Source organism: Grampus griseus, assembly GCF_964374135.1.
Source record: "Grampus griseus genome assembly, chromosome: 20".
Taxonomy (NCBI): Eukaryota; Metazoa; Chordata; class Mammalia; order Artiodactyla; family Delphinidae; genus Grampus; species Grampus griseus.
This window is the reverse complement of record NC_139014.1, coordinates 1,901,294-1,916,066: the sequence shown is the minus strand read 5'-3', so window position 1 is coordinate 1,916,066 and position 14,773 is coordinate 1,901,294. Positions and strand designations below refer to the sequence as shown.

The window sequence follows — 14,773 nt, the reverse complement described above, 5'->3', positions numbered from 1 at the left end:
ATAACAGGGGACCCAAGCTGGGCGGGGGGGAGGCGGAGAGGGGAGACATCTCTGAGACAGTGTGGCCCGAAGGACGGGGGGGCTCCAGGGGGACAGTGCATGGTCGCCCTTCAAGGCGGACAGAACAGCAGAGGGAGAGGTTGCAGGAGGAGGACGGCCGTCCCACTGCCCAGCGGTGCGTGCAATCACTCATGTCCTCACCCGTCATTCATCGGAACACCCAAACAGGAGAAAGAAGAGAGGAGGTGTCAGGAGGACAGAATGATCTTCAGGCTGAACCCGGAGCCCTGATGTGGGTGGCAGGTGGTGCGCTTTAGGTGGGAGACGGGTGAGGACGGAGGTGAGAAGGGGAAGGAGGCTTAGACCAGCAGGGGGAGAACGATGCAGGCGGAGGGGTTGAGTCAAGGAGAAGAAGGAATCAAGCCCTTGATGTGGGTCCCAGGCTCCAGCCCAGGAGGGCTGGGGCTTCTTTGTCCTCTGTGCCTCTCTAGGACCTAGTTCTAAGTGCGCAATTCCATGGAATATGGACCATACACTCTGATTTCAAACATCCTCAACTACACCTCACACCTACCCCAATACGCTCAGCCCATCAAGCCCTGTATTCCCAACTCAGGTTAAATGCGCCATCCTAGACCCTGTGGGAAGCAGAGGACCAGCCAGCTGCATGACCTAGAAGCCCAGACGCCCAGGCCATCCGCTACCTCCTTTCTTTTTCTTTTTTTTTTTGCCAATTCGGAGCTTTGCCTGCTGTCTAAAAAACTCGAATCAGGAATTAGCTTTCAGGGGAAAGACAAATAACACATGATACCACTTGTATATGGAATCTAAAATATGGCACAAGTGAACCTGTCTATGAAACAGAAACAGACTCACAGACATAGAGAACAGACTTGTGGTTGCCAAGGGGGAGGGGAGGTGGGGGAGGGATGGAGTGGGAGTTTGGGGTTAGCAGATGCAAACTAGTATATACAGGATGGAGAAACAGCAAGTTCCTACTGTAGAGCACAGGGAACTATATTCAATATCCTGGGATAAACCATAATGGAAAAGAACATGAAAAAGAATGTATATATGTGTATAACTGAATCCCTGTGCTGTACAGCAGAAATTAACACAACATTGTAAATCAACTATACTTCAATTAAAAAATTTTTTTTTTTAAGAATTAGCCTTCAGCATCACTGCTAGGTTAGGGGTCTAAAATCAAGTGAAGCCCCAAGGAAAAACGTTCAAAGAAGACCCCCTTGCCGAGCAGGGGCAGGAAACCACACTCCAGGGACCCCCGGTAGTTTTGACAAACAAGTCAAGGTGGCGTAAGGGGTCATGGTGGAGAAAACAGCACAGATCTGGGGGCTTTTCTGCTGACACGTCAAAAATCATGGATGAATTGGCAAGTCCAATCCTAAAGAAATCAGCATGCCTGAGGATTCTTTTCTGTCAAGCAAAAAGCCAACAGGATTCATGTGACTTTTCACTTAATAACTAATTAATAAATTAGCCAACTCTTCCCCTCTTTCCTATGATAAAGCGTTTGTTCACTGATTTGTTAGTCTTTCAACTGGTTAATCAAGTGGTAGATGAACAGCACCATGTCCCCTTCAGAGTCAATCAGTCCCCAGCCGGCTGCCACCCGCTACCGTCCCCTGAGAACACTGTGCTTTCGTTGCAAAAGCAGGGGTAGACCTTCCTCACCATGGCTATACCTCCACCCTCCCAGCTGCCCTTCTGTCTAGAAAAGTCCAGCATGGTGGCGCGAGGGGCTGGGGGAATTCTTGCACATTCAAGGAAATGATGAGATCAGCTATCTCAAGGTGGAGTCTATTCCTAATTCTGGGCAAGTAGACGGGTGTGCAGCACACGTTTTCCTGCCCACTTAGGCAAAGGCTGTGGAAAATACCAAAGGACCTGTTGGAAATTGTTCCCCGGCCCTTGAAGAGTTTGCAGTCTTGGGACTTCCCTGGCAGTCCAGTGGTTAAGACTCCACGCTCCCAACACACGGGTTCAATCCCTGGTTGGGGAACTAAGATCCCCGCGTGCCGCATGGCGCGGCCTAAAAAAGAGAGAGAGAGAGAGAGAGAGAGTTTGCAGTCTTAGGAGAAAGATGCACCAGTGCACATGAGAGAGGCAGCGGGTGGGGTGACTGTGTGTGTGCACATGTGTGTGTCTGGGCTTGCACCCCGCCACCTATGTACATGCACCCCAAGGTCAGTAGTAGTAGCTGACTGTGGTCTCGCACAATCTACTCTCTGTGCTGATCTCTGATCTGACAGAGGCTGGAAGCGAGCAGCTCTCACACAGAGACAGCTTGCTAGAGACCCACTGTGGTATGGCTCTGGGGTTTCTGCTTTTTGTTATTTTCAGTTAGTGGTTTCTAACAGTTAGAGATCAGGAGATCCGCCAAGGGCCAGGTGGCCTGTCTTTCTTGAGAAATGGAAAGGCCTGACAAGCCAGGCCCCCGTTCCCACAAAGCGGCAGCAGGCGGCCTTAGATGGGACAGGTGCTCGAAATTCACCGCAGGCCCCACCACTCCCTACTGCCTCACCGTCAGCCTGCTTCCCGCTTCAGGTTACCTGGGCCCTGTAGATGCTGGACCCCTGTGTGTTATACTGAATACTGGCCCCCAAGGATACTCAGGGTCTAATCCCTGGAATCTCTGAGTGTCCCCACAGAGGACGTTGTAGATGCAATTAAGTTGAGGATCTTGAGATAGGGGGATTATCTTGGATCATTCCCAGTAGACCCTAAACGTAATCACAAATGTCCTTATAAGAAGGAGGCAGGGGGAGATATGACTACAGAAGAGGACAAGGCACGCGAACCACAGAAGTGGAGATTCAAACGATGTGGCCAGGAGTTCCCTGGCGGTCCAGTGGTGGGGACTCCATGCTTCCACTGCCCAGGGTCCAGGTTCCATCCCTGGTCGGGGAACTAGGATCCCACAAGCCCAGTGGTGCCGCCAAAAAAAAAAAAGGAATATGATGCGGCCACGGCCAAGGAACGCCGGCAGCCACCAGAAGCTGCAGGAGGCAAGAAACGATCCTCCCTGGAGCCTCGAGATGGAGACAGCCCTTCTGATAACCTTGATTTTAGCCCCACAAGACGCATTTCAGACGTCCAGCCTCCAGATCTGTAGGAGAATAAATTGCTATTGTTTTAGCCAATAAGTTGGTGGTCAGTTTGTAACAGCAGCAATAGGAAACAAACATAGCCTGTCAACGAATGAACTCGACAAACACCTTGAATGCCCAGAAGACAGTGGATGGACCCTGCCCTCAGGGAGGTGATACGCTAGCAGGAGAGGACACCTGACAATGACGGGAGAGTGTGGTCTGAGCAGGGACCCTGGGAACGTACCCGAGGCACTTGTAACCGAGGCCTGGAGACCCCAGGACAGACAGTTTTCTAGCTGTATTTCCAGGAGACATGCACGCGCGCATCTTTATCAGGCAATGGAGCTCTGCCGCGGTCTGGGCCGTGCTGGGGCCAGGGGACACGGGGGGCTCACCTCGCCCGCTGGATGAACTGGGTGGCCTTCTCGGCATACTTCTGTGCGAGGCCACTCAAGTTCACGGGCTGCTCCACGATGCTGAGGTTCTCATAGAGAGGAAGGGCCACGTCCGAGTGACAGTCCTTCTCAGGGTTCCTGGGTGGAAATCACAGACGGTGGAGCGTTCATTCCCACGACCTAAGTAGTCACCGAGTCAAACAAAACGCTTTGATGCGGTGATGCCCATAAATACAGAACACTTAACAGCCTGGCCTCAAGTGATTCTTCCAGTCTGCCATTTCCTCCAAGTGCAAAACCAATATAACACCTTCTCCTATTCCCTTTGAATAGACGTGTAGGCTCCTTGGACAAGCCTGGCCACTCTGCAAAGCTCACGACTTTTTTGAGCTAGGGGTATGATTATACCCATTTTGCTGGCAGAGAAACTGAGGTTAAACAAAGTACATTACACAGCAGAGTCCCAGAGACAATCAGTAGCCCTGGTTTTTTCCACCGGCCCCCTTAAGTCATGACTTCCGTCCATGGGGTACAACGCTTGGTATTTTCCCAAGTCAACAATCAGGACTTTGTGTGACAAGACGTCTGACGAGAGGACAGATGGCTAGGAACAACTTTGGAATTTCAAACCGTGTTTGGAGAATTTGGGGAAATTTTAGCAATTGGAAAAAGTGGGGGTCAAACCTATTGTATCTCCTGGAAAAAAACAAACTCAGCCCTTGGTCTTACAGATGGAGATGAATCTGACGTACGAATGACCCAGCAGAGCAGCTGAATCCTGACCCCGGCTGTGATCTCGCGTGAGTTACCTAAGCTCTCAGAGCTTGACTTTCCTTGTGGGAAGTGTGGGGCTGCCCGGGCCCCTTCCAGGGATAAGGAACGGTTAGCATTCACACTGCTCGGCACACTAGGAATGCAATCAAAACTCAAGCCCTCTGTCCTGGGGGATACAGAGAACTGGAAGAGGAGCTGAGGACAATGGAGAGAAAAGGGTGGTCACGGGGGGCCTCTTGGGTAGGGAAACTGTCCTCCTGCTGCAGGGAAGAATCTGGGAAGAAAGGAGAGCCCCCGTCACACATCTATGTGCACACAGACTTGTGCCGGAAGCTTAAGAGACAAGGTCAGACTGGGGTAATCACCAAGGACCACAGTGTTTTAAAAAGAGAAAAAGAGCACGGTCCCGGGTGTCACAACGCTAACCTCATCTTCGTGTCCAATCTTCCAGCTTTGGATGATCCTGTGGCTGCTCCATCATCCCTAACCTTCTCCCCGTTTTCCTCCTTCAGCCAACACTTTTCTTCTATTTGATTTAACACAGACGGAAAAGGGACCAGGCTGTGGTCATCGCACGAGACGGCAGGGGTGCCACAGGTGTGAGCCCCAGGCGCCCGGCGGTGATGAGAGAGCAGTGGCAGGTTCTCACGTGGTGACGTCACTCCTCCCACTGCCAACAGGCTCTTGCATCTCCTGGGCATCTCGTGAAAAGGTAGACCTCTGGGAGGGTTCTGAACACCGGCATTTCTAGCAAGCGTCCAGATGATGCCTGCGCTGCTGGCCCAGCGACCACCCTCTGAGTAGTCAGGAGAGAGGAGACCTGGGCTCTAGACTCAGAGACCCAGATGGGACTCTCCATCCTTCCCTCTCATGACTCCACTGTGACCTGGGCCACCAGGTAAGCTTCCTTCTCAGGACAGTCAGGAGAAACGCTTGCCTCACTCAGAGGTCCGGTGGGTCACGGATAAGCACGCAGAGCGCTTAGGATGTAACAATTTCTCAACAAATGGCCATTATGATGCTAACTATTATTAATAAGCCCCAAGACACGCTTTCCCCGGGCGGCCCAGACACCTGCAACGTTATGAACAATCCCAGTACACCGTCCGAACAGCAGAGCACCTGGTCTGGGCTGCTTTATTACCTGAATACGGTTTATTACATTTTTCTGATAATAAACGTACTGCAAGCTCATTACAGAATATTTGGAAAATACGAGAGAGGAAAAAACTGCAAACTCCTTAATGCCACAACCAGAGTGAATGAACCATGGTTACCATCTTGGCGTATTTCCTTTAGGGCTATTAGAGGCATAAATACAGAGGTAGTTCAGGTCACAGTGTTGATGATTTATTTCCTGCTTTTTTCACTTACTATTCTATTGTGAGCATTTTCCCATTTCACTGAATACGTTTTTAAAACATCCTGTTGAGTGCCTGCACGGCATTCCGATGTCGAAACGCTGGCTTATTTCAGGGCGGGGGTAGGGCTTATAGGGAGCCCGGTGGACTTTTTCTCAGTCTAGCTCCCTCCTTATGTCCAGTGTCAGGGCCAGGTGAGTGGTCCAGGAGCAAAGCCAGCAGGCAGAGGAGGGAGGCCACCTGCGTGAGACCCTGGGTCGCACCAGCCTCTCCCCTGCTGAGCTAAACAGTCCAAGGAACCTGGAAAATGCCAACTAAAAAAATGTTGTTCACCTCATCTTCGTGAAAAGTGTTCTTGCACTCCATGCAAATAATGCACTTAAATTTTTTGCACTAAAGGTACTCGATCTTTTTTTTTTTTTTTTTGGCTGCATTTGGGTCTTCGTTGCTGCGCACAGGCTTTCTCTAGTTGCGGCGAGCGGGGGCTAGTCTTTGCTGTGGTGCGTGGGCTTCTCATTGCGGTGGTTTCTCTTGTTGTGGAGCACGGGCTCTAGGTGCGCAGGCTTCAGTAGTTGTGGCATGCGGGCTCCGTAGATGCGGCACGAGGGCCCTAGAGCACAGGGGCTTCAGTAGTTGTGGCCCATGGGCTTAGTTGCTCCGCGGCATGTGGGATCTTCCCGGACCAGGGCTCGAACCCGTGTCCCCTGCACTGGCAGGCGGATTCTTAACCACCGCGCCGCCAGAGAAGTCCCAGGCACTTGATCCCTTTTTGCTACTGTAACTGTTGCCCGTGGGCCTCGCTCATTTCCTTCTGATGGACCACACCCCCAGGACTTCACCTGGCTCTGGAGCCCAGAGCCGATGCCTTGGCTAGGATTACCTTGACGGCCTACCGCCCCGTGGACATGCCGGGCAAGGGGGGTGGTTGTAGCCGGGGGTATCAGTGCAGCCCATGTCATGGCTGTACGGGATCCCAAAGTAGTAATCAAACCCTGGAAGAGAAGGGACGGGTTAGGCTGCGAGCCTGCATTCTTACACCCAGGACAGAAGTTTAATTTTCCATGATTTAATTCTGCAGTGTTATGGCGTATGTAATTAAAAGAGGATTTGATTAATAGCCCTTTGTAGTGTGCAAAGAAAACACTTTGCTGGGTCCTGGCTGCAAGACTAGATTTGCAAAACTTCTTGTGATTAGTATTAACTCTGCGTGGAAGGAAGTGGGGAGAATGTCTTGAACACCTCCCGTTCCCAGTGCGATGATGGACACCGCTGGGAAATATCTGGTGAAAATCTGCTACCTGCATGACACTCTGGGGGGTAAAAGAATATACTCTGCCCTCAAGAGCAGGAGGATAAGAAGCAGAGATTCAGCTCTAAGAGATGGATTGTCAGCAAGCCCACAAGAGGGATCAGAGGATGAAGTTACCCCTGGATGCTGGGGGTGGGATGTGGTTGGGACAGGAATCTCAAAATGCTTCTCAGAAGAGTTGCCATTTCAGCTGGACGCAGAGGGCTGGCAGGATTGGACTTGAGAGGGTGGAGGGGTATTGGAGGGAGGATGTGAGGGTCAAACTGAGACCTGAAAACCCTGTGTTGACTTTTTTCTGAGACCCTCCCATATCCCAGCTCTTCTCCAGCACAAGCTTCCGTGTGAAGTTTCCCACAGAATTCCCTACTCCCCGCCGAGCCCCTGCTTCAGTGAACCCATCAAACGATCTTTACTTCTTACCACGCGGGGCCTCACGGGGGCCAAGTGTTCCCGGACACGTGAAGGACTGGGTCGAGGAGAACACTGATGGCCTCACGACGGGGTAGCCCGAAGGGTAGACAGGCACCAAAGAGGGGGGCCGGGAAAGGTGCCGGGCAAGAGGGATGTGCAAACAGAGGCAACCCTGGCACCTCAAACCCACCCAGGTGAGCCTGTGAACGAAGGTGTCCTGACTCAGGAGAGAGGCCCCTCAGGGGCAGGATGGCTGAAACACTTATAGAGTCCTTTTACACAGAGACCTTTATTTTCTGTTTCCCAGGTAACCAATCCTCCAAAGAATTCTTACCACGGAAGTTGGGGTGATAAGAGCCATGGTGTCCAAGATGCCACTTGCCTGGAGGAAAACGAGAGAGAGAGAGACTTTGAGAGGAATCCCCATGGGGGCTCCCAGCCCCTTGGTGGAGCTGGTCACACACTCAGGTCTCCACCAGCTTTGCCCTTTCCTGGGCACAAGCAAAGAGAGGCTCACGTGCTGTGTGACAGCCAAGCCTCGTTCTCTGGGACCGAGAGGGAGTCCCCAGGGAGACAGAAAGCAAGCAAGGATGACTCATGACTCAGGCAGGAAAGCGTGCGGGGGGTGGGGGGGGAAGACGAGCCATTACCGGGAGCCCAGAGAAGTTAGCAGGCTGAGCTCCTGCCCCCCAAAGAGGGTGCAGCGCCCACGGCAACGCCCCCCCACCCCCCCCCACCCCCGCCAGGGCTCACCACACCTTCCGCTCGGCCCTCCTGCCTGGGGCCCTGCAAAGGACCCAAGGAGCAAGTGCACGGCCCAGACAGTCCCAGAGATGCCGCTCCCGCCTGCTTTCATCATCGTCCTCTGCAGAAGCTGAGCGGGGCGCCGCCTCCCTGCGCCGCCCGAGCCAGGCCAGCAACGAGGAAGCTCTGCCGCAGGGCTGCTCCTGGCGCTGTAAACGCGTTCACTGGGGGGCACGAGGCGAGGCTGGGACCCTCTGACCTGCTCATTCTCTGCTCTCCGGGTAAAGATCCCACAGGGAAGTCACCCACGAGGTAAGGGGAAGAATCAAAAACGCGGGGCAAAGACCAGTACGGCGGCAGCGTGAAACAACGCCAAGGACGGAAAGAAACAGGCAACCACAGGAGTCTGACTCAGTAAGTTATCTCACGTGGCCTCAGTACAATGCTTCCAAACCATCTTTTCAAGACACACGCCTGTGGCCAAAACGAGCAACGGTGAATCGAGGTGAAGGGTATATGGGGGTCTAGGAGTCCCTTCTTGCAACTGGTCTGTAGGTTTGAAAACAAATGTCATAAAAAGTTGAGGGAAGTGGATTAAGCTAAGTGGAATGCTTAGATTCAGCATGACGTGGAAATATAAAATTATAGTACAATTTTAAAATTGCTTCTAAAATTATAATAAGCGTGTAGAATTATATCACCAGGACATAGAAAATAATAGGAGGGGGAGAAAAGTAGGGCCGAGTGATAACATGTGCAGCTGGGGACAAACACATGAACACAGAGCAAGATGAGAAGCAAACAGTGAGTGCTGTCAGTGGACTCGGTGTTCCCTCAGCAGGCTTCTCATTTGCCCTGTAAGCGCGCTGCTAGGAAGTTCACGATCTCAACAAGGAGCTAGCTTCAGTACCCTCTCCCAGAAAAGCAAAAGGTGTCATGAGAGGTGAACAGTCGACCTGTAATCAGTTGCCTTCTTGGGATTTAAAGGCCTGAAGAAGGAGGGGCAAGTGAGATCGAACCCAGCTCGAGAAGAACCCAGTGCCCCTGATGCTGCATGACGTGTTAGGGTCAGAGAGCCCAGGGACCAAAGCCCTCCCGCCCCCCGGGCTGGGAGTCTTACACGGATGCAGGGACAGGGCGGGTGAGGACGCTCAGCCCATAGTGAGAGCCTCAGAATAGTTCGTACCTCCGGGTATGGAGAGAAAGGGGTGAAAAGGAGAGCCGGTTGGGACCTTAATGGTCTCGTCCTCCCAGGACAATGAAGGCCACACTGCAGTCTGATCTTCTGCAAAGTTATGTCAGGCTCCTTGACCCAGAGGAGGAGCCAGGCCGACACACCAGGAATGCCAGCTTCCTGCAGGTTAACGGGGAGCCCGGGGCCCCGAGGACATCCCCACAGGGACCCTCGTTGCCCCTTCACGTGGTGGAGGGAGGCGGGAACCCCGCCGGACCCGGCTCTTGGAGAGCCAGGATCCTAAGCACAGGCAGCCTGAGGATGCCGTCGGGAGGCTGGGTTGTCTTGGCCTCTGTAGGGGGCACCAGGGGAAACTAGTTCCATACATGGTTTAGTCCCCTGGCAGGTCGTTTCAGTTGCTTAGAGCTGAAAGCATTCCCAACTCCTACAGCGAGAAATGAGCAGAAAAGCGGACACGAGCAGGAGAGGCGGCAGCTCTGCAGACACAAAGCAGTCAGCACAGAAAATGCAGGGGGGACGGGGTCTGGGCGGTGGGGGCCACGTTACCAATCAGCCCGGTGACGTAGCCAGCCCGCTGCAGCACTTCAGCCAAGGTGGTCTCGTTGAGTGGAAGGCCCCCCACAGAGGTGACCGCAAAGTTGTGAGGGACTCCGTTGCGGAGGCCAAGCCGGCCGGTGAGCAGGGCGGCCCGGGAGGGCGAGCAGGTGGACGCAGCCGCGTGGAAGTCCACAAACCTGCGCGGAGAGGAGAGCGATGGGGGTCGGCCTGACCACAGAAAGCCGGGCCAAGAGGGACTCAATCCCTGGGGTCCCAGCGCTGGGAAAAAGCTCCAGGACCCGCCAGCCGTGGGGCAGGTAAAGAAAATGAAGCCCAGAGACGCATTATGTGACTAACCCAGGGTCACACAGCTGATTCGAAGGGATTTAATCCCACATATTGAACGGATTTTCCACATTTTATATTCACCTACTCACTTAATGCATCTGTAACCCCAGAAAGCAACACTCGTGGCTCTGAAGGGATAGTTCACGGATATACGCAGACCTGTGAAAATCTGCACGTTTCCAGCTGAGGTTGGACAAGGTGACCTTCTTGTCTGAGCTCTCACAGATGCAGTGTTCACAGGGACGTCATAGAACATCACCACTGCTGACACAAGAGCTGACTATCTATTACTCCTTACTGTAAGCCCAGCCCTTTTTCAGACACTATGGAGAAACAGAGAAGTCTAGCCATTTTCTTACCCTCAAGGAGCGTGAGTAAATTGAATGTCACTAATGAAGGGGCAACCTGACTTCATGTGTCTCCTGACGGGATGCAATATGAATTCATGACACCAAGGATTCTTACCGAAAACGTTTAACCTGAATCTAGTCAGACCCCTGGACCTAATTTCCACATTACAGGAATAAAAAAGCTAATGCAAGACCAAATTAAATGACCCCACAAGAAGAGACTTTACCAAACCATTCTCTAGACGTTCGATAAGACAACCAGTCCCATCTCTTCAAACAGTCAACATCTGAGGGAACGATGGGACGGACGGGGCGATACTGTGCATAAGGAAAGACTAAAGAGATAGAACCAAGTGCAATACATGAATCTTACTGGATCCCAGCTCAGAAGAGCTGGCAACACACCTGAGGGCTAATTGGGGAGGGAGATTTAATATGAACTGGATATAAAATGATATTAGGGGATTATCGCTCATTTTCAGGATTACGGCCACGTGGGAGAACGTTTCTATTCTTTTCCTTCTGGTTTTAGTGAGATATAATTGACACATAACCTTGTACTAGTTTCAGGGGTACAACATCATAATTTGATATAAGTGCATATTATGAAATGATCACCACAGTAAAGTTTAGTTAACATCTGTCACCTCCCACAGTCACAAACTTTTTTCCTGTGATGAGAACCTTTAAGATCTCCTCTCTTAGCGCCTTTCAAATACACAAGACAGCATTGTTGACGCTCGTCCCCATGCAGTGCATTACGTCTCATGACTTACACCCAGAAGTCGTCACCACCTTCACCCATTCTTCCCCACCTCCGAAACCATCCTCCACACTGATGCAAATGTCCTTCCACAGTGGGAGTCGGATCACACCAGTCTCTTACTGGAAAACACAATCTCTCTCTGCCTGCTTCTCGGAGCTCAGCCGCTGCCCCCCTCCTGCCCTGAGCTGCTTCCTCACATCCTCCCAAGCCCCCACTTACTCCTGTCCGCTGTGCCTTTGCCCATGCTCTTCCCCCACTCCCCAAACCCTTCCCCTAGTGTCCCACCTTATCCTGACTGACCAGTCCCAGTCGTCTTCAAGACCCCGCTCAAAGACTCAGATGTTACCCCCCCAGGTCACCCTCCCTGCCTCTCCCTGCCTCTCCCCAGCCCCCCAATCTGCACCTCCCCACCCCACGTGGAGTCAAGGCCCCCTCTTCTCTACGTGATCATATAGCCTTTGGCATCTCCTTCACAACACTGAACTCTAATTCTTTGTTTTCCCTTTTGGGGCCGCTTCCAGATGGCCACGAATCTGTGGATAGGCCTCCCCGTGACAGGCGGGGCCTGAGGTCCCCCCGCCCTTGACGCTGTGAGTGCTTTGAGCCCCAGAGGATGTGAAGGGGACACTGCACCAGTTTCTGGGCTCAGCCCTCACGAGACTGGTAGCTTCCACCTCCTCCCTGAAAACACTCTGTGAGCCGCTGGGTGAGAAATCGACTCCCCCAACACGGCCCAGCTGGACAGGCCATCTGTAGGTGCTCCGGCCCATGACCCCAGCTGAGGCCACTGCGTCTAAACGTCACAGGTGTGCGTGAGGCCACCCTGGACCTCCCAGCGCAGCCATCTGCCTGCTGAATTTCACCAGAGCCGCCTTGGTCAACACAACAAGGTAAAGGATCACCCAACCGAGAGATGCCTGAATTCCTGACCCTCGGCATCATGAGACGTGATGAAATGGTTGTTGTTTTGAGCTGCTGACTTCGGGGATGGTTTGTTACTCAGCAGTTCGCCACCAGAGCAGCATCTGTCTCCCACCGGACCATCCTCTCCCCACCATTCAGTCCTCAGCCCAGCACGAGGTGGGCACCACCCAGCGCATGTGGAGAGGGTGATGCCACCGTACTCTTTGCTTTTGTACAACGTGGTGAGTCTCTGCTAAAGAGACCTGGGCCTCAGTCCCAGAGGATGGGTGAATTCACAGAGCGGTGACACGCACCGAGAGGTCCCAGCAATGCCCGTCTGAAAGCGCCGGCCCAGCCCTGAAGCCATGCTCTTCAAGCAGACGTGCGATGCCTCCATCTGACAGAATGAGGGCAGGGGAGCGAGGTGCTCCAACGCTCATGCTGGGTCCGCAGGTGCTGGGCGAGGCCTCCCTCCAGCCTCGGGGAGCTCCAGGGCCCCCGACTCTGGCTTCACACCCCTGCCAGCACTTCCTTCCTGTCCCTCCGTCCCCTGGGGCTGGAAGTAGCACGTGCAGCCTCCCTTCTGTCCCTCGGTTGCTGGTCCCCTGGGTAATTTCCCAGGCACCGGCTTCTCTCAGAGCATCCCAGCTGCCCACATACTGCGGCCTCAGGGAGTTCAATCCCTGGGGCAAAATCCAGGATTCTGGACGTTGCATGCAGCTGGCAACCGCTGCCCTTGGAATCCCAGACTGAGCTCCACTTCAGTGTTCATACTTTTCTCCCAAGAAAACGTTCATTTGTACCCAGCCTCTTCTGTTCTTTTCCTCCCAAGATTAAAGCACAAACATCCTCCTAGATCACACTCCTAAATGTTCCTTATAATAATGACTACTGGGACTTCCCTGGTGGCGCAGTGGTTAAGAATCCGCCTGCTAATGCAGGGGACACAGGGTCGAGCCCTAGTCCGGGAAGATCCTACGTGCCGCGGAGCAACTAAGCCCGTGCGCCACAACTACTGAAGCCCACGCGCCGTAGAGCCCGTGCTCCACAGCAATAGAAGCCACCTCAATGAGAAGCCTGTGCACTGCAATGAAGAGTGGTCCCCGCTCGCCGCAACTAGAGAAGGCCAGCGTGCAGCAACAAAGACCCAACGCAGCCAAAAGTAAGTTAATTAAGATAATAACAATGACTCTTACTACGACTAGATTACTACTACGGTACCACGCACTCGGCGGCTTTTATTACTCTCACGGCTAATGCTCAGGCTTCTAGAATCCGGGCACTCCTCTAAGCCACGAGCACTCACTGTCCCTGGACTCACTCTGCTCTGCAGGTGTAGCTCCGTATGGGTCACCTCCTTACCCACAACAGTGGGAGCAGCTGCACAATCGGCAGGGCCCGGAGCAAAATGAAAACGCAAAGGCCCTTATTCAAAACCCACCAAGCATTTCAAGATGGCGACGGCAGAGCATTAACCCACCATCCACACCCCGCTGCGGAGCTGAACAGCGCTCAACCCGCCCAGGTGAACGCGGCAGCCCTGCTCCCCACTTACATTTGCTGCCCCCAGTTCCTCCTCTCCCAGTTTTCCATGGGGCGGCCAAAGTGGTCTTGAAAACTGTTTATCAGCTAACAGTATTCCTGGCTGGAAACCCGCAAATAAGTCCTCATTGCAATTTAGGTAAACCCAAAGTCACGGTCGTGAGCTTCTCAAGCAGGGAGCTGGAGCACACAGGTACAGCCAAACACTGATAGCTAGTAGGTTTTCTGAGATCCAGCTCCTCCCAGCCCCAGGGGCAGCCAGGCGGGACCCCGGGCAACTGGAGGTTCCTGGGCGTCCGTGCCCTGCACAGTCCCAGGGAAGTAATCCCGTTAGAGCAGAGAACGGAGAGAGCCCTGCAGGTGCGGCGCCAGGCATCCTTGTTGGAGTCCCACGCTGGCCACCTCCAACCACCAGCAGCCTGGGTGGAGCTCCTTGGAACGGGGTGCAAGGATCCTGACAGCGTGGAACCCCACGCCCAGGGGATCTGGACCCAGGCGTCATCATCCCTATTCCCACCCCGGTTCCCCCCAGCAGCCACACCACCCAGAGCGGCTCTACCGAGATCACCCCGAGCTTGTCCCTGCCTCAGGCACTTCTCATGTCCCCTCCATCTGGAAGGCTGTGTTCTGGTCTCCGCGTGATGGGCCCCTTCTTTTCATCCGGGTCTCAGCTCTCATTTCACCTACTCAGGGAGGGCTTTCCTGACCTGACCACTCTCCACTGCATCACTGTTCTATTCTGTCTTGAGCCTTTATCCACTCGGACCTCACCTTGCTCATGGACTGGTCTCCCTGCTTGCTGCCCGGCTGCCCCTCTAGAACGGAGTCCCCGAGAGCCTGGGTGTGTCTGCCCGCTGCCACCGCTGCCCCCGCCCCGGGGGGCTGGTTCCCGACCTCAGGAAGGAGGGTTCTCTGATTTGGGCAGCTGGAGTCCTGCACTCCACCAGTGAGATGGCTCTTCCCATCTGGGGGGACTGGGGCTTCCTCGGCCGGGTTCCCTGCGGGAACCAGACTTTGAGACGCTC

The 14,773-nt window shown here is 53.6% G+C and overlaps 1 protein-coding gene across 2 annotated transcripts in view; it reads right to left on the bottom strand.

Moving 5' to 3' along the window:
• Positions 1-14,773, bottom strand: part of ARSG (arylsulfatase G) — a gene marked incomplete at its 5' end in the record, with an annotated part of 69,877 nt that overhangs the window by 36,684 nt on the left and 18,420 nt on the right. For both annotated transcript variants that reach the window (XM_082678375.1, XM_082678376.1), the window contains 4 exons: positions 3,509-3,646; positions 6,524-6,635; positions 7,698-7,745; positions 9,849-10,036. In XM_082678375.1, coding sequence (XP_082534501.1) covers positions 3,509-3,646; positions 6,524-6,635; positions 7,698-7,745; positions 9,849-10,036 — 486 coding nt within the window. The remainder of the gene's footprint in view (positions 1-3,508; positions 3,647-6,523; positions 6,636-7,697; positions 7,746-9,848; positions 10,037-14,773) is intronic.